This window comes from Phycodurus eques, chromosome 20, assembly GCF_024500275.1.
Source record: "Phycodurus eques isolate BA_2022a chromosome 20, UOR_Pequ_1.1, whole genome shotgun sequence".
Classification (NCBI taxonomy): Eukaryota; Metazoa; Chordata; class Actinopteri; order Syngnathiformes; family Syngnathidae; genus Phycodurus; species Phycodurus eques.
Window position 1 is genome coordinate 12,520,055 of NC_084544.1, and position 20,223 is coordinate 12,540,277.

The following is a 20,223-nucleotide window of genomic DNA, read 5'->3' on the forward strand; positions in this document are numbered from 1 at the left end:
TTCGCATGCTCTTCCCTGTGCTTGTGTGCGTTTTCACCGGGTAATCCGGATTCTTCCCACATCTCAAAAACACGCATTTTAGGTTAATTGAAGACTCGAATTGGTCGTATAAAGTATGCGCCCTGCGAATAGTCATCTTTAATTGCATTGACCGGAAGGCAAGCACCGTCGCCTTTGTGCAACTTAGTGTTTGTGAGACGAACTTTATAATTTGATGTGCATACAAAGAAGTATGGGACACCTGATCATTACCTCTCAGTCAAGTTCTTCCACACCATACTCAGCCAATCAGGCCTTTATGGACCTGGGATTGTGCACTCGGGAACACAAAAGGCGCTTTGTCAAACTGTTGTGAGCATACAATTGTCCAACATGTTGAGATAAGAAGAAGAAGAAGAAGAAGAAGAAGATAAGAAGAAGAATCATCTTATTGATTGATTAATTAATTGATTTGTGTGTCTCCATTCTTTTGTCGGTGTAGTTAAGTATTTAGACAACAAGAGAAATTGGATGTCTGATTTGCAACGTGCAAGTGTTGTATCGTCCATTGCTGGATGAATGTAAAAAGGTTACACCGCCGCGGGTCGTTAGTGCTGAAAGCTCACTGACCTGACACAACTTTAACGGCATACGAAATGGAGACACCCGCTAGTACAACCCCACAATAAAACTATTGTGACAGCACAATATTGTGTCTGGTCTTTCTTCTTATTTCCTATCTTAAAAGCCAAGGGCAAATTAGCTTGGTTACAATAAAAACAAAAAAATGTGCCTCTTGCACGGTTGGGAAATAACTCCAACCCCAATTCCAACGGAGTTGGGATGTTGTGTTACACATAAATAAAAACAGAATACAATGATTTGCAAATCATGTTCAACCTATATTTAATTGAATACACTACAAAGACGAAGATGTTTAATGCTCAAACTGATAAACTTGATTGTTTTTAGCAAATAATCATTCACTTTCATTTTAACTAATTTTAGGGTTGCAACACGTTCCAAAAAAGCTGGGATAGGTGGCAAAAAAAGAAAATCAAACACCTGTTTGGAACATCCCACAGGTGACCAGGCTCATTGGGAACAGGTGGGTGCCATGATTGGGTATAAAAGGAGCTTCCCTGAATTGCTCATTCATTCACGAGCAACGATGGGGCGAGGTTCACCTCTTTGTGAACAAGTGTGTGAGAAAATAGTCGAACAGTTGAAGGGCAATGTTCCTCAACGTACAATTGCAAGGGATTTAGGGATTTCAGCATAATCTCACACCATCATACCCAAACGTTTATTGAACGTTGTTAAAAGAAAAGGTGTTGTAAGACAGTGGCAAACGTCACCCTGTCCCAGCTTTTTTGGAACACGTGGCAGCCATAAAATTCGAACCTAATGATTATTTGCTAAAAACAATCAAGTTTATCAGTTTGAACATTATATATCTTGTCTTTGTAGTGTATTCAATTAAATATAGGTCGAACATGATTTGCAAATCATTGTATTCTGTTTTTATTTATGTTTAACACAATGTCCCAACGTCACTGGAATTGGGGTTTTATATAAATTGTTTGCTGACTTTGTACTCAGGCCAGAGCCTTGTCTAACTTCAAAGTATTGTTTTGGTGCTATTTTGTGGCATCTTGGTGCCAAGAAACTATGTTGAAGTGAAGGGGGGGAGCTTCATATACACAGCCGGAGAGTAGCACTACTTGTACCATCTTGTGGCATCTACGGGCGAATATAAACATTTTAGGGGGTGTCAATTATTACTTATCAATTGCAAGGGCTTGGCTTAAATTTCCACACTATGTATTTGCGAACCAAGTCATTTTTTTTTCAAGGAATTACACTTGGATGTAGAGTATTGAATAACCAAGCTTTTATATTTATTTTCAACAGATGCCGGGAACAATAAAGATATGGAAACAGCAATGGTGATTTTGTTTGTTTGTCATATAACCAAAGTGTCTTCTTATCCCATCACCTTAAGGAAATAAAATGGAAGTGCAAAACATCATGGAAAAAAATCGTACAAATTCAGCCTTTTTTTTTCTTGACTGGCTTACTTGCTATGCAATTGATGTCCATTTATTTCATCTTTATTATAACAGACCATTACTCAGCCATACATCCAATCATCATTGAAAAGCACAGTATTCCAATCTCACAAAGCATCAGAATGTTTCAGCACTTTTATCGGCCCTCCGGTATTCACTGCTGATGATCTCCTGCATCCTCCACACCTCTGTAACTCTCCCTCCTCAGTCTTTGGATCTCTGTGTTGAGTCCCAGCAGCGTTTGAGCCAGCTGGAGGTCCTGTGAGCGCATCTCCAACTGCATGATAACAAAGCAACTCAATGAGATCATGATGTATACAAAGCATGCGCTGATGAGAGACAACATATTTCTTGGAGTTTTCCTCATGCCAAATCCCAAAACGTTTTTTATTAGGACTATTATCTGTGACCAATTCCGTGGCATATACGGTATAGCGATATATCAACATTTTTTTTCTTTTCTTTTTTTAAAATCTGTATCTTGTATTTTGTTTTATGAAACAAATATTCAACAATAGGTGAGCACTCGTGTTGTCATTTTCCATGACATCAGATTTAGTAGAGAAATTGAAACATAATTAATACAGATGCAATATGTTTTCATTAAAAAAAATAAAACACTATCGTATATTAAAATACTTGACACCACAACGTTGGATATTATTTCACATTTAGGAGTATCATCAAAGAGTTACAGTACTAACCCATCCTCCTCATCATTAACACAAAAAAAGGCTGATCTCTCAAAACCTGGCTGCACTTTGGTGCGCCTGCCTCCATGTTCTGAGGTTCTGAGATTCATCATCATCATCAGAGAAATACCAACCCATCCTCCAAATCATCAACAACAACAAAAGGATGCTAATCAAAACTTGCCGTACACAAATGGCAAAATGTCATTGGCAATACTAAAAATACAGTAGCGTACGTGTCGTAAGCACATTTCTGAAAGTGTCACAAATTGTGCATCGGCTCTGATTAGCAGGCACACCTCACGGAGTGTCCACTTAGCAATAACGATCACAGAAAAGAAGTGTGTAAGAAAGATTATTCAGTGTACACTGTTGTAAACTGAGTGTACTTTACAAAATTTAATATATACAAATAATCTCATGCCCATCTAAATTGCGATAATTATGTTGTTTTGCTTATATTAACGACTACTACTCTTGAACTTGAATACACTGTCCTTTTTAAAATTCATTCATTCATTCATTCTTTTTCGTACCGCTTACCCTCACGAGGGTCGCGGGCGTGCCGGAGCCTATCCCATCTATCTTTGGGCGGCAGGCGGGGTACACCCTGAACCGCTCGCCAGCCAATCGCAGATCACATGTGAGCAAATACCCATTTGCACTCACATTCACACCTACAGGCAATTTAAAGTCTTCAATCTACCTACCATGCATGTTTTTGGAATGTGGGAGGAGACCGGAGTACCCGGAGAAAACCCACGCAGGCACGGGGATAACATGCAAACTCCACCTGATTTGAACCCGGGTCCTCAGAACTGTGAGGCGGATGTGTTAACCGGTCGTCCATCGTGCCCGCCCACGTCCAGTACATTTGGTAAATTCAGATCAGTTGTATTTAACTTTCAAGTTACATACATACGTTTGCATTGAATCTTTTAAAACTGCTTGTTTTCATTTAATTGTTTTGGTTCATTTTGTTCTTTAACCAATGTGCAATACATTTTACTTGATCATTATTTATGTCATTTTGTACAATTTGACAATATTTAAGCGCAATGTTAATGTTCAAACTGTGTATAATGTTACAGTGGCTTACAACATTAAATATATTTTAGGACTAAAACACCTGCCTCCTTGTTGATGAACACTTGGGCCTTCTACGCTACTGGATTGTAATGTTTATCAGGATGCTGGTACTTGGAGAACTAAGATTTTTTGGGAGGTGGAACTTGGCGTAAAGGTCTGAGTAGCACCGATGCAGAGGAAGTGATTCCAAACACAGCCATAGTTCGTGTCAACGTACCAGTTCAGACCTCAGCCAAGTGATGGCTCCGTCTATCTGCGCCCTCCTCAGCTCCTCGTTGGCTTGATGACTCCTGCTGATGCTGAGCCGCCTCGCGCGGGCGGCCTCATCCTCGCGTGGATCTTCTCGAGATTCTCCACTGGCCCTGAAGGCATCAATCAGTTTGTTCTTGATGTTTTCCAGGACCATGGTGGACAAGGTGTCCTCACTGTGGCTGTCACGGTCCATGCTGGGAGCTGGGAGAGGACTTGTGCAGGATGGTGACCCTCATGTGTCGCCTTCCAGTTTTGAGGCCGGTCGTCAAACTATGTCCAGAGCTCCTCTTGCGCTCCTCCTTGTACCGCCACCGAGCTTCAACACTCGCTCTGCCCGCCTCGTGTGGCGCTGCCTTGTTTTGTCATTGTTACTATGGAGAAATGCCCCCTCCTCCCTTGGGTAGCCCTAATAAGAATGGTAGAAGATCTCAAACAAAGACTATTGTTGCTTCCAATAAGAACTGAAAAGACCCCCCTCCCTTCTTCCCATCCTAACTTAAGCCACCACACCCTCCCCCACTTTTTTTTTTTTTTTGGTTCTTATTCAATGCCGCCCCCATACAACTCAACTGTGAGAAATGTGTTGCAAAGGAGCTCTCTTTTGGTCGCCCTGATGTACAGCACACACCAAATCCATCAAAGCCCCCCATGGACGCTGCAGACGCTTTGCTGCCTGAATAAGACCTGCTTGTCAAGCTTAGGAGGCAGACAGGTCCGGCCAGGAGCGAGACATTGCTCCAGTGTTCGCCAATTCCCCAGCACAAAGGCCATCCTACAGTGAAATACAACCAGGCCCTTTGTGTCCAAGTTAAGTCCATTCCCCATAGGCTATGTGGGGTGGGTTTTTTTTGGCAGCTGTGAGCAGTTTTTCCTCTGACTTTTTGTGTAGCGATGAGACAGGGGTCTAACTTACGGGCCTGACTGCGAGCAGCGAGAAGACGACACAATCAGTCAGCGCTACAAGTGGATCGGCCTTTTCCTGGCAGTTATTCTTCAGTTTGTTGCTTTCAGCAATGTCACGTGAAACAACACGAGCGCATGCAGCCGTGCGAGAGAAAGGCGGAGACACTTTGACATGTAAGCCCTGAGGATTTGGTAAGGGACGGAAAATTTCCGCTATATTTCTGGCAGCTTTGCAGCACTGTTTGCACACCTCATCATACTGACACCCCTAACTTATTTGATTGTGTGTGGTACACTACTATATTAGGCTTTCAGGTGAAATTTTAGGAAGTACATAAAGTGCACGATAACCTTTACAGGTGAACTTCACTTGACCTCAAACTTTTCCAATGCATATGTCCAAATGTTGGATGTTTCAGCACTTTTCGCATACCTATAACAAGGAGTTGAAGAGCAAAATTCAGAACAGGTGTTTGATCCGTGAATCGACCAACACCAGTGGTGTCGCCAGGCCTATTTTAGGGGGGCTTCTGCACACCTAAAATGTTCTTAGGCCCCCCCAAAATGATTTCCTTGTATGTGGTTAGGCCATCTAAAAACGTTTTTAAGTATGATTTGGTTGCTTAAAAAAAAATAATAATAAATACTCCCCTTTGACAAAATGTAGCGGCCCGCCAGCTGGTGCTCACACTACAGTGTTTGTCAAGGATGGACAATTTTGATCAGGGTTAGTGTTTTTTTTTATGATTATTATTATTATTAGTTGAACAAACTATTATCATTGACTTCTGATTTCAAAACTAGTTATTGATCAATTTTGTGTGTAGACATAATAGTATGAGGAAGCGATGAAAGGCCCTCGAAGGGAAATCATACCTAATGTGGCCAGTGACAAAAAATGTGCCTGACGATGAGCATGCAAGCAATGTTATGTTATGCAATGTTGCCTTTTTTCAAATTCAAAGACTGTGACAACCATACTAGTAGTCTACTTGAAAAGGGTCAGCAATGTTCAGTAAACAAATGTTTTCATTCATGTAAGGGTAATAATAACCTGTAAAAACCTACAAGAAAAGTTACAAATTTGAGTCAGGACCCAGCCAACACTTTCGGCCACAATTGGACACCGGATGAATGAATGGGAGGTTATTCAAATTTGTTGAGAGCGGGGGATCTTCTCTCCTTGACCCTGTGTTTACGGTTCCGGCGTCTGTGGGGGCGGGACTTCCTTCCCGATCTTGGGGGGCGCAGCCACTGGATTGACCTCCCGGAGAGCATTAATGGTGTGATGGTGGACTCGCCTATGTTCCTTGGGTGCTGGAGCGGTGCCAGCTGGCGCCCGACTAGGTCCCCCGCTCTGGCGACCGGTGGGGGCGGTGGGGCTCCCCTGTCGCTCCTCGGGCCCGCTTCCTCCACTTCTCTCCATTCCTTGCGCCCCGCTGCAGTCACCTCTTCCTCTTCTCGTGGGTGGGCGTTGGCCCGCCTTCGTTTATGTACCTCCCACACTCGTAGGCGGGTATTGGGTGCTGACTGGAATGTCGGGGTGTCCCGGCCCTCTTCGTCTGGGGTTTGCCTGCCTGATGGCCCCGACCTGCAGGAGCCATGCCTCCTAATCACTCACCTAGCACACGCTCACACCACTCACTGTAAATATTTCATCTGGGCACATGTACATATCCAGGGATTCCTGGGGGACTGGTATGGGGTCGGGAGGGTGCGGGTGTCGGACCGTGTTTCAGCACTAAAGCACGGTCCGGGCGCCATGTCCCTCTGCCCTGCCTTTCCCCCAGGATTTTAATGCGTCACACACACTCATCCCCATGTTTTAATGCACCCCATACACCCATGTGTACGGTGGGTCTTGGGTGGGGGATTTGGCTGTTAGGCAGCAGTGCCTGGCGCTCACTGGCCTCTCCAGATTTGAATGCACCACACCACTCAGGAGGGGGCACCGAAAGACGAGATCGGGCCAATGACTACCAGTCGGGGGCGGTGAGGGGGGGAGGGGGTTGGCTGGTAGGGTGGCATTGGGTCCCTGCAGCCTCCTCCAGGTGGCCAGTTGTTGTGGCGCCTCAGTGGGGCCGGCGGACCTCCCTGGGTCCCTCGGTGCGGGACGCGTCCCGTCCGCCGGGCTGCTCTCGGGTGGACTCCTGGGCCTGATCCCGCCTCTCGATTGCTTGGGTGGGGTCCTCGGCCACCGCAGTGCAGGCACAGCGATTACAGGACACCTCTGTCAGTCATTGTGCATGCAAAACGGTGTCAGTTCACTTGCACGTGTCCACAGGCACACATCCCTGGGACTTTCTCGCTGGTTGTGGGGCCACTCACTTATTGTGACAAATAACTCACGAATACGCGAATTGACTGGGTATCCCCTCACTCATACTCTCGTCCTATAGACTTTTATAATTGACATAGTTAATCCCACCACACTTCAGTTGTACAGCCGGGTTCATGACCCTTGTGCAGCATGCTCCTTCTCCTGTCCTTCCCTCACAGGGTGTAGCACAACACAACAATCATATCTAATGCTTCATTGTTCTCGGATGAATTGTTCTCATCTTGTTTACAGTTAGTTGCTTTGTATTTTGTCTTCTTTTCTCACTCCCCCCATCGAAACTTGGTTCTGTTCGACTGATCGACTCTTGATTCTCAATAAATATCCATTATAATACCAAGAAACCACAGCGGCAGCTCAAAACTCAAAAACTCCACTGTGGCACAGTAAAACTGCTCCGGCAAAAAAGGGATGCAGAGCCTCCATTCTGCTTGACCTAACAGCTGAACAGGACAAAATAAAAAAATAAAAAATTGGTGAGATTTCCTTTAGTTTTGAAGCTGATGACTTATGTGCACCACACAATGGCACGTGCCAAAGAAATCATGGTTAAAATATTTCATCACCCCGTGTCAACTACTACTACTATTATTATTATATATGTACACACATTAACGTGACTTGCTGTTTCTTCAACAAATACTAACGTATCAAATATCTAAATTAGGCTGCACTTCCTCCTCCAACAGAGCAACTCTGCTGCCGTCTAGTGGTAAATCCAGGTAAGGATGCAGCTGTTGTTGCACGTCCATACGATATCGCAGATCGTTATCAACATCTTTTTAATAACTTAGACATGCGTTGTCACGTACTATTTTATTCAAAATCACACTGATGTAAGGTTTTCACATATTGATCGTTACTATCAGTGCACAAATCTGAACTTTGCAGATATTGAGAGACAATATCAACATTTGCCTGAATGTAGTTGCACTCCAACCATCCATTTCCGTTCGCTTGTCCTCATTAGGGTCACTGAGTAAGCTGGAACAGAGCTGACTTTGGGCCAAGAAATTGGATAAAGCCCTGTATTGGAAGCCAACCACAGGACTCCTGTTGCCAAACATTCACACCTGTGGACAATTGAGAGTCTTCAATTAGGATGAAGCCTGAGGACCCGTGCAAAAGCCCACCGAGCAGCGATTCGAATCTCAAAACTCACAACTGAGGTACTGAAATATGGCTGCTGTCTGCGTAGATTATCAGTCATCCACGTCATATATTGCAAGTACTACTCTGTGGACGCCATCAATGAATTCCTTTTCTATCGCAGTTATCCTATCCTGTTTAGGGTTGCAGGGACTGGAGCCTATCCAAGATGTCTTTGTGCAAAAGGAAGTCAATCACAAGGTACATAAAGGAGACAGACAAACACTCGCACCGCCATTGAGTGCGAAATGAACCCAAGAAGTCAAACAGGTGAACCACTACACTATCAGCAACGCTAAAGAGTATTGATACCAGTTTCTCAAATGCAGTAGTACAAATTGTCAATTGTTTGTTGATTTAATTTGGAAGTCATGCAACAGTGTCACTTGTAAAATGGTCACTGTTGGGATCCACTCGACTATGATTAAAGGGGACATACTTTTCCAAACCAACTTTTTCTAGTATTTGCAATGTAATATTGTCTGGATGGTGTCTCAGTAACCACGTGAAATATGAATAAAAATCGTCCACGCGTTCCTGAATCCCAGACGTGTTTCTGCCGAGAGGCCTGAAATCAAGTCAGTCGAATTTCTCAATCTTATCCAGCGAATATGTCCGCCTTCCCTTTCCGCTCCGCTCCCGAGCCAGCGGTGTCAACATAACAAACACGGGCTCTCAAAAACGGGTCTACTACACAGAAGCAACCAGAGGAAAGGGGGCGGTGTTCGCCAAGTATGGACAAAGCAGACACACAACTGGGTCAAACAGAAGTAGCCTTCAGAGGGGCCTTTTCTTTGAGAAAACTAAGGTATTTTATTTTTAATTGTTATTTTTTTAAATGAAATGGGGACTTTCATACTCTAAATCCATGATAAGGAATCACTCTATGGAGGCCTAAATAGCCAAAATACGGGGCCTTTAAGTTCACATACTTTACTGTCGAAAATTCTGTCAAAGACGAAAACAGCTTTTGAACGTATTCACTCGAGTAGATTTGATGGCTTTTGAACCGAGGAAGTGGAAACATGATCTTCTCCTGGTGTTGCACCTTTCTTATGTCTGCTCCGAGTCCTCTTGTGAGCTTGCTCAGTTTTTTTAAGCGGCGGTGTCGGCCCGCTTTTCTTCTTCTTCTTCTTCTTGAGGCAGCTGAGGGGGTTTGGATTGTGCTGTTTCCGCTTCCTCTTCTTTCCCCGTCTCTCCCCGCCTTTCTGGGCGATGCCCTGATCCTCTTTCATGCTGCAGAGTCTCTGCTGCTCTGCCGGGCTGATGAGCTCGCCCAGGTGGACGGCCTGGACCTGGTCGAGCGACGACTGGCTGGGTTTTTCCAGCACCATCGTGTTGAGGATGATGTATAGCAGAGGTACGCCTGGGATCTTCTTAAGACCTGTTGTCAGCTTGAAGTCCTGCACAATAAACCACAAATAGATGTAAATGTGTCTAAAATCCACTCCTATACACCACCACTACATTGATTATTTTTTTAGCAATTGCTTTTATGGGTTTTTACAGGCAAGTCCGAATTCATTGTTGCATGTCTTTCGTGTTGTGCATCAGACAAAATGCATTTTTTTTTTTTTAATTGAAAAATATTTCCTCCCCCACAATTACTATATTGTTGTTTATTTGGTATTGTGAGAGCATCTCGGATACTGATTAATGCAAAGGGCTACTTGTTTGATGTACCTTTCTGGGGCTGTTTCAGATTCAACTTCATGTCAAAATTACAGGTTATTCATACTATGCCTGCAAATAACGATTATTTTCCTGACAAATTAAACTGACTTATTATTTTTTTTGTATGAATTATGATTCTGTTATTGGTTTGGACCATAACATGTCAGAAAATAGGGAAGAATGTTGATAATTTTTTCAAAGTAAAAGCAGCGGACTTTGTTATATCTTTTGGTGGAATGTTTAGGTGTTTATAGCTAAAGTGTTAGTTCCCTTTTAGTTTTGTGTCACTTTCACAGTAAACAACTGGGCGTGACATGCACAGCTTTAAGCGAGCACGCTTAGGCTCTTATTGGATAACTGTGAGTGTCTTTCCGTTTCGTAAAAGCGATGCTATACGATTGTCACCCGGTTCTTGACAGCAAGAGAATGAATAAACATTATTCATACCTTTTTAAAAGCCTCCTGTGGACAAACGTTGAGAATGAACACTCACGCTGAAACACTTAAAGCAATGCATCTGGTTTGTCCAAAGCTCTTGTGATGTTTTTTAACAAGTTGAAGTTTAAAACTACTTTAAAATATGTTTTCATATGGTCTCTATATATCGCAGTCTCACCTATCCCAGGTAGCAACCAAACTGATCCAGCATAAAAAGGCCATATAACATAAAACGAATGAGAATTAATATTAATGAATTACACACTTGATGCATAGGCAAGCACATCAGATATATCCATCGATTTTCTGTACCGCTTATCCAAACAATATGTCCCCTTTAGGATTACAAAAAGTGTTACCTGCGTGGCAACAAAGTAGTGATGCGGGTTTGTGTCCTCCAGCATAGAAAGCAGACACTGCGAGGCAGGAACGGGGTTCTTGAAATGCTGACATTTCCTCACTTGATACCGCTGCAAAATGATTTTGGCCCCGTAGAGCTCTTTTCCCAGTGTGTCCAGTTCTTTTAGAGCGCAGCTGGGGGGAAGGAAGGAAGAAAGAAGAAGAAGAAGAAGAAAAAAAAAACACTCACATGAATGACTCCATTTGATTTTCGCTAACGCCAAACATAATGCACTTCAAATACGCTTACTTCGTGGTGCAAAGCTGTACCTCGCCCATAAGATACTTCGGCATTTGCTCCTTGATTTGAATCTTGTTCTTCAATGCCGCTTGACAGAAAGTTCCATCAATAAGAATCTGATGGGGTTCCCTGAAGTTAAAATTGTATTTGTAAAAGGATAATGTTTTCTTGGCTTGTTTCTGTCGCTTGATCTTCATGATCGCTGGCTGGCGGCGTTTAAGCGATACGTTTCCCCCTAATCGGAAATTACAAGGTTATAAATGCATTGAGAACGTTACAAACCAACGTCATTCGCGAGGGCGTCTTGATTACTTTAATACGCCAATGTTGTACACAATTCGACAAATTTCCCATACAACACGCATGGTCTTCTTACTTCCGCGGTCCAGGGAGTCCAGCTCCGTTGGGAAACGAAACGCAAGAGAACTGTTCCGGTCATCGTGGCTGACGAACTCACAGACATTATTATTATTATTAATTTTCCATTTATTGAATTATTTAAGATGATGGTTTGTTTCCGAGATTTTATTTGAATTTTTTTTAGTACTGTTATTACTTTATTTGTATATTGTTATAATAATTTTGTTATTATTATTGTTGTTGTTTTATTGCCCATTTATTTATTTACAGTAATAGGGAATAATTGTTATTTTTGCATTCGTTTTAGACGTAAAATTATTATTATTATTATTATTGTTTTTAATGATGATTATCTTTGCTATGACTATTATTGCATGATTTTTATTGTTATTATTTTTTGTAGTTTTATGAATGATTCTGACATTTTGACAATATTATTATTATTATTATTATTATGTTTTATTTTCCGTTTACTTGTTTATGACGATCGAGGACTAGAGCATTGTTGTTTTCGCCGGAAACGGAAGTGTGAATGCCGGAAGTGCGTCAGACGCAGCGCTTTAGTTTAGTGACAGCCGTGGGCTCGTCGGCTTGTGGTTCACAGCCGAGCGACGTTCCTTCGGGTCGGGCCTTCGTGTGGCAGCTCGGTGCGTGAACCCTTTTCACTCGCACGGTACCTTATTATGGCAGCTGCGGACCCCCGGTCGTCGAGTGACGGCCGACCGGCGAGCAGAGGCGGGGAGAGCAGCAAAGACCGCGACGGACCGGGCGGAGGCAACGGGGAAGATGATCGGGACCGAGGCAGCTTCGAGTGCAACATTTGTTTCGACAGTGCTAAGGACGCTGTCATCAGTATGTGCGGCCACTTGTTCTGGTACGGACCGACCGAGGCTGGCTTCGGGGATGGGGGACTTCTCGGTGTCTCGTCGCTTAACCAGACTGATCATTCTGACGCCGTGCGGTCTTTGTTTACCTCAGTTTTAACGTAGTGAGCGTTACTAATGTGGGTGTGACCCAATGTAAACACGAGTTTTGCACTGCCAATATGGCTCTTAGTTTGTGTGAGCTTTGCACTTCGTACGGCGCACGCTGACCTTGTATGCTTTGACGTAGAACCACTGACTTGCCGTTTGTAACACATTAACTTGCTGGCTCATCTTATGCAGATCATTCGCAGCGGTCGAGGTGCTCTCACCCACGGAATGTGCCACAGACGTGTTTGTTTTAAAATAGCGCTCATTGTTTCAATGTCACACTTCAAATGTGTCGATCGCCTTTGTTCTATCTACATGGAGACACGAACGATTCACATCACTTTAAATTCGCATCCACCGTTGGCCATTGTTTGTGCGGTTAAAACAATCTGGGTGTCGAAAAATGGCGTTGCTACTTTTATTTGGGCAGATCTGTTCAGAAATGGCAAAGTGCCTTATTTATTTTATTTTATTTGATCACTTTTTCTCACCAGATCCCATCCCATAACGACTAACAGCTCCCTGGAGATGGCGGTGTCGCGTTGCTCTGGGTTTGAGATCAGCACAGCTTTTGAGTAGAAGATAAAGATTCGGGGGGGGGGGGTCAATCTCAGCTTGTCGCTTCTATTATGAGGAGGAGAAATGCCAACACGTTGGAAGTTAGACAGGTTTAGGCACCTCACACTCGAACAGAGTGTGTGTGTATATATGTGTGTGTGTATATATATATATATATATATATATATATATATATATGGTTACTATGGTATAAACAGACTGTGTTGCGATAGTGAATGAGGAACACCTCTGACATGCTCAAGTCACGTGTTGAGCCAGCATCGTTCACTTTGTGCTTCGTAGATGTAAATAAATTATTATTTTGCCATCGAAAGCCCCTTCTCAGTTTGGTTTTTGTTGTTTTATAGTTTGAGGTGTCGCAAAAGCAAGCAATGTTAGCCTCAAAGTCACGTGTTTCTTTTCACATAAAGCTGGTTTCCTTCGCTGTGTGGTCAGAAAGCGGTGTTTTTGGTGAAACCAGCCCATGTTCTACTGCTGAAGAATGGAAAAAGCTAGAAACGCAATTTTTTTCCCCCCCTGGTGTGATTAGGTTACGTTCGGAGCTTATATTGGCACAGAACACAATATTGCGTGGGTCTTGAAAGTTCACTCAAAATGCTCTAAAACGCCTGGAAACATAAATTCAACAATATTTATATTTGGTTGTCACTATTTTCCATGACTTCTGATTTCAAACTCTTTGTTGCTAAAAACCTATTTAATAATGAAATGCAAGGGCCATTGTGTTATATATATATATATATATATATATATATATATATATATACATGATAAGGGTGATGTGCCCTTTAGAAATGAGTTTGCAAATGAGGTGTGAATGCTGCATTTAGGTGAACGGAAATGTAATTGTTCACCCGTACATCGGAACGTGATGATGCGCACAAGCATTTTGGCCGCACAAAAAGGTGGCGAGTTTGCAGACAAAGCTGTAGTCTGAATAGCAACCAGATAGGGGAGCGGCTGGATTGAAGCATTGACAAATGGGACTCCCATTAAGTTGTAGATAGTCTTTTTTTTTTTTCCTCTTCCTCTCTGCCTGGGCTTTTAGTTGCAGCTGCTGCACAGACGTAAACGTTGATTTCAGCGTTGTGCGCTGATATAGTTGAGTTGCCATGCTTCCCCACCACCCCCGGCCCCTTCCCTCTTGCTTCCCCTGACGCCTCCAGACTTTGTAATATGATGCAACAATCAGTAAGGCAACAGGGTGATGACATCAGCTCACTTGCTGCAACTTTGCATAGCAGTTGCCATCATAATATTAGAAACAGCTCTCAGAATGGCGCAGTGCAGTTCTACACCACAACGTATAGAACATGTTTTTCATTGGAAGAAATATAAATACTAATGTTGAATCGAGGTAGCTCATGTTTACATTTTTTTTGTACAGTTCTTGTCGATTTTGCAGGTGTACCTAATGTTGTTGCCTTTTGATTACATTTGCCTATGCTTGAATTATTTTGATATTCCCAAATAAACATTTTTAGCTTTGCTAGACTTTAATTTGTGTGCACAAGCTTTGGAAATGTTCGATACATTTTTTAACGAAAATTGTCAATCTCATTTGCAATCAGTGGCCTATATTTGGAGCAGTACCTTGCCAGATGAAATACGGATTCTGAAAGGAAACTCGCTCGTATTTTGCATGTGTGTCGGCTAATGACAAAACAACAACATGCTTCTATTCATGCTTGTATAGGGTACCTTTCCATTAAATGACCCGTAATGCCCAGATAATTCCCATGGAAATTTACTGGAAACTTTCTTGAAATGTTCCACCCCTTTGCAAGCCTTGAGGATTATAACGTTTGATCCATTGCAGCACGTCAGAGCAAACTCGATACGTTACAGTTGTATTGTAATGCAGTGTTGGAAAAGTGTGTCTTAAATAGTCCTAAAAACTGCTAGCCAACCACCCACATCCTCCGCTGGATGTATCAGATGGCTGTTCCACTCTGGTGTCATGTGATAGCACAGGAGGCTGCCGCATTAACAGATGTAGACCGGCGGAATCGTGTACAGTGTTGGACGTTTTGTTCAGCTCTGTGCGTATTCGAAAGGAATGTCAGCCATCTGATAGCCGGTGTCACGCAAACACCACATTGTCATAGTGTGTGTTCGTGGGTCAGTCTCAGTTTGTCCGTGTGTGTTTGCGACCGTGTGTCCGCAGAGCCGTATCAAGTCGTGTCTTCTTTGTCTCAGCTGTGTCTTGGTTTATGTCGTTCATCCACCAACTATGACAAAAAGTAAGTTTAAAAGCATAACATTGCAAATGTTCACAAACTATTACTGTGTTTGTGATGTGCAGTTTTGAACAACTGCACTGTATCAGAGTTATTTTGTTTGGTTGTCCTGTTTCGCTACACGAGAGGGACAAAATATTACAATAGAAACAGCAACACATGCAATGCAGTTCTACATAACCGCAACCACCATAAAGAACATGTAACACTATAAGGAGCACATTTAAAAGTATTTGTCACAATACAAATGAATAATTTTGTTCCTCTCTCTTTCCAGCTGGCCTTGCCTCCATCAAGTAAGTGTTAATCTCTTTTACCATCATATGCTTTTTGTTCGTGACGTTCCACATCAATCACTTCAATATTTCACTATTGACTCTTCAACGGAAAACAGTCTAAAGATTTGCATTTTCTTAAAAGGCAACGAATAGACGGGTGAACTTAAACAAGAGTCATGACTTTCCACTTACGTCCGAAAAGCGTCAGTGTAGCATGCTCTCAAACTGGTTCCGACTGTCAAAATGAATCAAAAAGGACTTTCTGCTTTCAGTGGACAAGAAATGTTGACGCTGAAAACAACAACAACAACAACAACAAAGGGATGTGCTTCTCTTAACTTTGCGTGTGCCGTCGTACATGCCGGAAACGCAAAGTGACAAAGGCACATAACTCTTCGTAACGTGAGTCTCAGATAATGGACAAAAGGATTTCTTGTCCTATTTTCAGGCAATTAATGAGGCAAACTAGCCTCGCTTAAACTATAAGGGCTGACGTGAACGTGTTTTGCGTTAAGGTGACAGGGACAAGCCGAAAGTCATAAAAACAGCAACATTAAGGGCATTCAAAATTGTCTGTTCGGGCACAAATGAAATGTAATGAAATGGTAATCATTTGTTATAAATGAAGTGAAATTAAAAGCCTAACTATAACACATCAGATCACGAAATGTTGACCCAAGCTTAATGGTCATTACATTTGCGTGTGATGTCATTTGGAAATCGGCACACGTAAAATGACTTAGTACAGCTTAAACATACTAATGCCGTTAATGCTTCTGTTTACCACTTCTTTCTCTGTGGCATTGTTCAAAAGGCCCATTTGTTTTTTGTTTTTTTTGTGGCACAATTCAGATATACTGTACGTTATGGCAGAGTGAATTGAAGGGGAAAAAAAAAACAAAAACACAAAATCTGATATATTCAGATCAGAATACAAATGTGGATAAAAAATCAAATTCATATCGCATATGATGACAGTGAACCCAACTCGACTCACTTCACAGCAAGAAGCAGTTTGGCATATAGTGAACAATTCTTCAAAAGAAAAAGGCATCTTGCTGTTTATTGCCACTCCCAGTTGAAGTTTATGGTCCAACTAAACCAAACAAAGAGAATTACATATGTATTTAAAACAACTACATAGCATAGCCTTAAAGTCTGCTTAATCCTAACACATAATGGGAAATGCTATAGATGGGCTAACTAATAGCATCGGTGTGGTGGTGATATGACCCTTTAAGCAATGGGTATTTGAATACAAATGGGGGTGCAACACATGTAGACAGATAATAGATGCAACACTCGGGCCTAATCTCAGTCCTTTGTGAAGAATGACTAATATTACTGCAGTTTACTGAGGAGTTTTGATTGTCTCCATGTATTATACTGTCCGCACGTGGATAAGGCACATACACTAGAAGGAGCAGCACAATGGTCATTGAATTGAAGCAAAAATATGTGCAAAATGGTTTAGGTTCTTTTACATTCTAGTTAATTGTCATTATGGTATGTTTTAATAAAGAACAATGTTCTAGAATGATATTTGTTCTTATTAAGCAAAACACATTACAAACATTTGTATCATATTTTGGGGGGAGAGGCTAGAACGGATTAATGGCATTTCAATTCATTTCAATGGGTAATGATGATTAGCGATAGACGAGTTGTTTCATGTGTTCCGTGTAATGTACATGGAAATAGATAAAAAATAAAATAAAAATCTGATTATCGGCATTAAATCGAAATTGGGCACGTGGAACTGCAGTGTAAATCAAGGCTTTCTGATCGTGAGCTTTGTCAAACTACTGTATGCACATTGTTACGTCAGCTTCATCCTCTTACAAACTAACCATTTTTCCTTTCCTCTGCTGCTCTGTTTAGTGGTTGGAGACGAGGCCTAGCAGACCCCAGTGTCCTGTGTGTAAAGCTAGCATCAGCAGAGACAAGGTCATCCCACTGTATGGACGAGGGAGCTACAGTCAAGAGGACCCCCGGTACACCCTGTGCCCTGCGTACTGTGTATGTCTGTGTGTGATGACCTTATATAGTGTCCTTATGACTGTTTTGGTCTTCAGGTTGAAAACGCCTCCAAGGCCTCAGGGACAAAGAACTGAGCCAGAAAACAGAGGCGGGGTGAGTCTGTTTTTATTGCATCTACTCTGTAGTGACAAAAGTACATTTCACCTACAGGAAGTGAAAATGGAAAACAGGGAATCCCTGCTAGTGATAGAAATTACTGGCTGCACGCTTACGCAACACTGCATATAATGCACTCCCCCCCCCAAAAAAAAAAAAAAAACGTAAAGACAATGTTCCTCAATGTACAATTGCAAGGAATTTAGGGATTTCATCATCTACGGTCCAGAATATCATCAAAAGGTTCAGAGAATCTGGAGAAATCACTGCATGTGAGCGGCAAGGCCGAAAACCAACATTGAATGCCCGTGACCTTCGATCCCTCAGGCGGCACTGCATCAAAAACCGACATCAATGTTTAAAGGATGTCACCACGTGGGCTCAGGAACACTTCAGAAAGCCAATGTCAGTAAATACAGTTCGCCGAAAACTGTATTTACTGACTGAAAATGTGTGGCGCGTTAAGAAAGCGTTAAATACGACAACGGAGACCCCGGACTGTTGAACAGCTGAAGCTGTACATCAAGCAAGAATGGGAAAGAATTCCACCGACAAAGCTTCAACAATTAGCGTCCTCAGTTCCCAAACGTTTATTGAATGTTGTTCAAAGAAAAGGTGATGTAACACGGTGGTAAACATGATCCTGTCCCAGCTTTTTTGGAACATGTTGCAGCCATAAAATTCTAAGTTAATGATTATTTGCTAAAAACAATCAAGTTTATCGGTTTGAACATTAAATATCTTGTCTTTGTAGTGTATTCAAAATAAATACAGGTTGAACATAATTTGCAAATCATTGTATTCTGTTTTCATTTATGTTTAACACAACGTCCCAACTTTATAGGAATTGAGGTTGTATACCACCGCCACCTAGTGGTTATACAAAAGGTGTAGCCTACACTTCTAATTCCAATATTACTGCGGTACATATGACTGCAAAAATGTACATTTGTGCTCATGAGTTTACATACTCAGGCAGAATTTGTGAAATATTGTTTTTTTGTTTTTAAATACGACTGATGACTAAACAGCAACCATCATGAATGTATTTATGGTTATGTTTTGATTAATTATAATGCTTTTCTGAAATGCGTGAATTTGAATCCCAATAAAATAAAATTAAATGTGTTTCGCCTGGTCCTTCATGTTTTCTTTAAAGAATTGTCCACCTTACAAATTCTGCCTGGGTAATCAAACGTCTGAGCCCAACTGTGTGTTTTCTCACTTACTAAATAAAAGTAGGGCTGTGAATTTCAAAATAAGAGCATGTAAATAAAAACAAAGTATTATCTGTTCAAATAAAGTGCTTAACTTTGGAATCATTATTTGAAAACACTAACAAACCACAGATAAAACTTCGTTTTGATCATATGGGTAGAAGCAAAATTATGCATTGTAAAAATGCATTACACATGGGTTGAAGGGTTTTCCAGAATTTTGAGGTCAGTTTTGGGGGTGCGCATTACACACGAGAAATTACAGTATGTGTCATAGTGCTAATACTCCTTAGCACCAAAGACCACACTGACACCTAGTGGACAAGATGTGCTCCCTAAATCGACCATAATATGAAAAGGCTGCTAATAGGTGTGTGTGTGTATGTTTGTCTCTATAGTGTTTGTTAGTGCAGAAGCTCTGTTCGCCTTTCATCCAATTCAAAGTGTCGTCTGCTTTTCAGATGTTCCAGGGTTTCAGCGACACCAGTTTTCACATGTCGTTTGGCATAGGCGCTTTCCCCTTCGGCTTCTTCACAACTGTCTTCAATGGCAATGACCCATTTCACAGAGGAGGTAGTTACTATATATATATATATATATATATATATATAAAATTGATAATTCGACTTATATTTTTGTGTTATATTATTTACTATAAATATTTGTAAATGATTTGACATAAATGAATAAGAACTGCGACTCTTGTGAGGATAAGTGGTATGGAACATGGATGGATGAATACAAATGCGTAAATACATTTTAATTAACAATGCATGCACAGTATAACTCTGCACCCCCTCCCACGTATCTTTCTAGACCAGTACGCAGGTGAAGCCCAGGGCAACGGTGGTAATGTCAACAACGGCAATTACAATTGGCAAGACTCCCTCTTCCTGTTCGTGGCCATTTTCTTTTTCTTCTGGCTGCTGAGCGTGTGACGAAGGGCGAGCGGCGAAGGCGGACGGCCAGACGGGGGACGGGGGGACGGGGGGGCGGACGGGGCTTGCTCACTTGGAATGCACACTTAACCTGAGCCACATACACACTCATGTTACATTTCCAATGAGGTACTAACTTGAGAGAGCGGTTTGCAAAATTGTCACACCGAGCCCCACCAACCTGCGTTTTGTTCATGCAAAAGAGTAAAAAGCAACCGTTTAATTAGCCTCTCCACCCTCACTGAACATGCACCTGCCGATGGTCACAGAAACGA

General features: G+C 42.0%; 3 protein-coding genes across 5 annotated transcripts; 1 reads left to right on the plus strand and 2 right to left on the minus strand.

Annotated features, from left to right (window-relative positions):
• Positions 1-1,902: 1,902 nt before the first annotated feature.
• On the minus strand, positions 1,903-4,554 carry si:ch211-153f2.3 (uncharacterized). Its single transcript, XM_061665251.1, has 2 exons — positions 4,050-4,554; positions 1,903-2,328 (listed from the first exon to the last, which is right to left on the minus strand). Exons 1-2 carry the CDS (start codon positions 4,275-4,277, stop codon positions 2,206-2,208), a joined length of 351 nt encoding a protein of 116 aa, XP_061521235.1. The 5' UTR covers positions 4,278-4,554; the 3' UTR covers positions 1,903-2,205.
• Positions 4,555-9,391: 4,837 nt separating this feature from the next.
• On the minus strand, positions 9,392-11,619 carry utp23 (UTP23 small subunit processome component). 2 transcript variants are annotated; one of them, XM_061665490.1, is made up of 4 exons: positions 11,539-11,619; positions 11,236-11,461; positions 10,946-11,120; positions 9,392-9,877 (listed from the first exon to the last, which is right to left on the minus strand). In XM_061665490.1, the coding sequence occupies exons 2-4, from the start codon at positions 11,421-11,423 to the stop codon at positions 9,455-9,457; spliced, it is 786 nt and encodes a 261-aa protein (XP_061521474.1). In that variant the 5' UTR covers positions 11,424-11,461; positions 11,539-11,619; the 3' UTR covers positions 9,392-9,454. The 2 variants fall into 2 exon arrangements, with proteins under 2 accessions (XP_061521474.1, XP_061521475.1); XM_061665491.1 differs by having other exon boundaries at positions 11,603-11,618.
• A 522-nt stretch (positions 11,620-12,141) lies between these two features.
• Positions 12,142-19,973, plus strand: rnf5 (ring finger protein 5). 2 transcript variants are annotated; one of them, XM_061665400.1, is made up of 6 exons: positions 12,142-12,460; positions 15,657-15,675; positions 17,539-17,651; positions 17,733-17,790; positions 19,472-19,583; positions 19,827-19,973. In XM_061665400.1, the coding sequence occupies exons 1-6, from the start codon at positions 12,270-12,272 to the stop codon at positions 19,946-19,948; spliced, it is 615 nt and encodes a 204-aa protein (XP_061521384.1). In that variant the 5' UTR covers positions 12,142-12,269; the 3' UTR covers positions 19,949-19,973. The 2 variants fall into 2 exon arrangements, with proteins under 2 accessions (XP_061521384.1, XP_061521383.1); XM_061665399.1 differs by lacking the exons at positions 19,472-19,583; positions 19,827-19,973 and adding an exon at positions 18,023-18,921.
• The last annotated feature ends 250 nt before the right edge of the window (positions 19,974-20,223 follow it).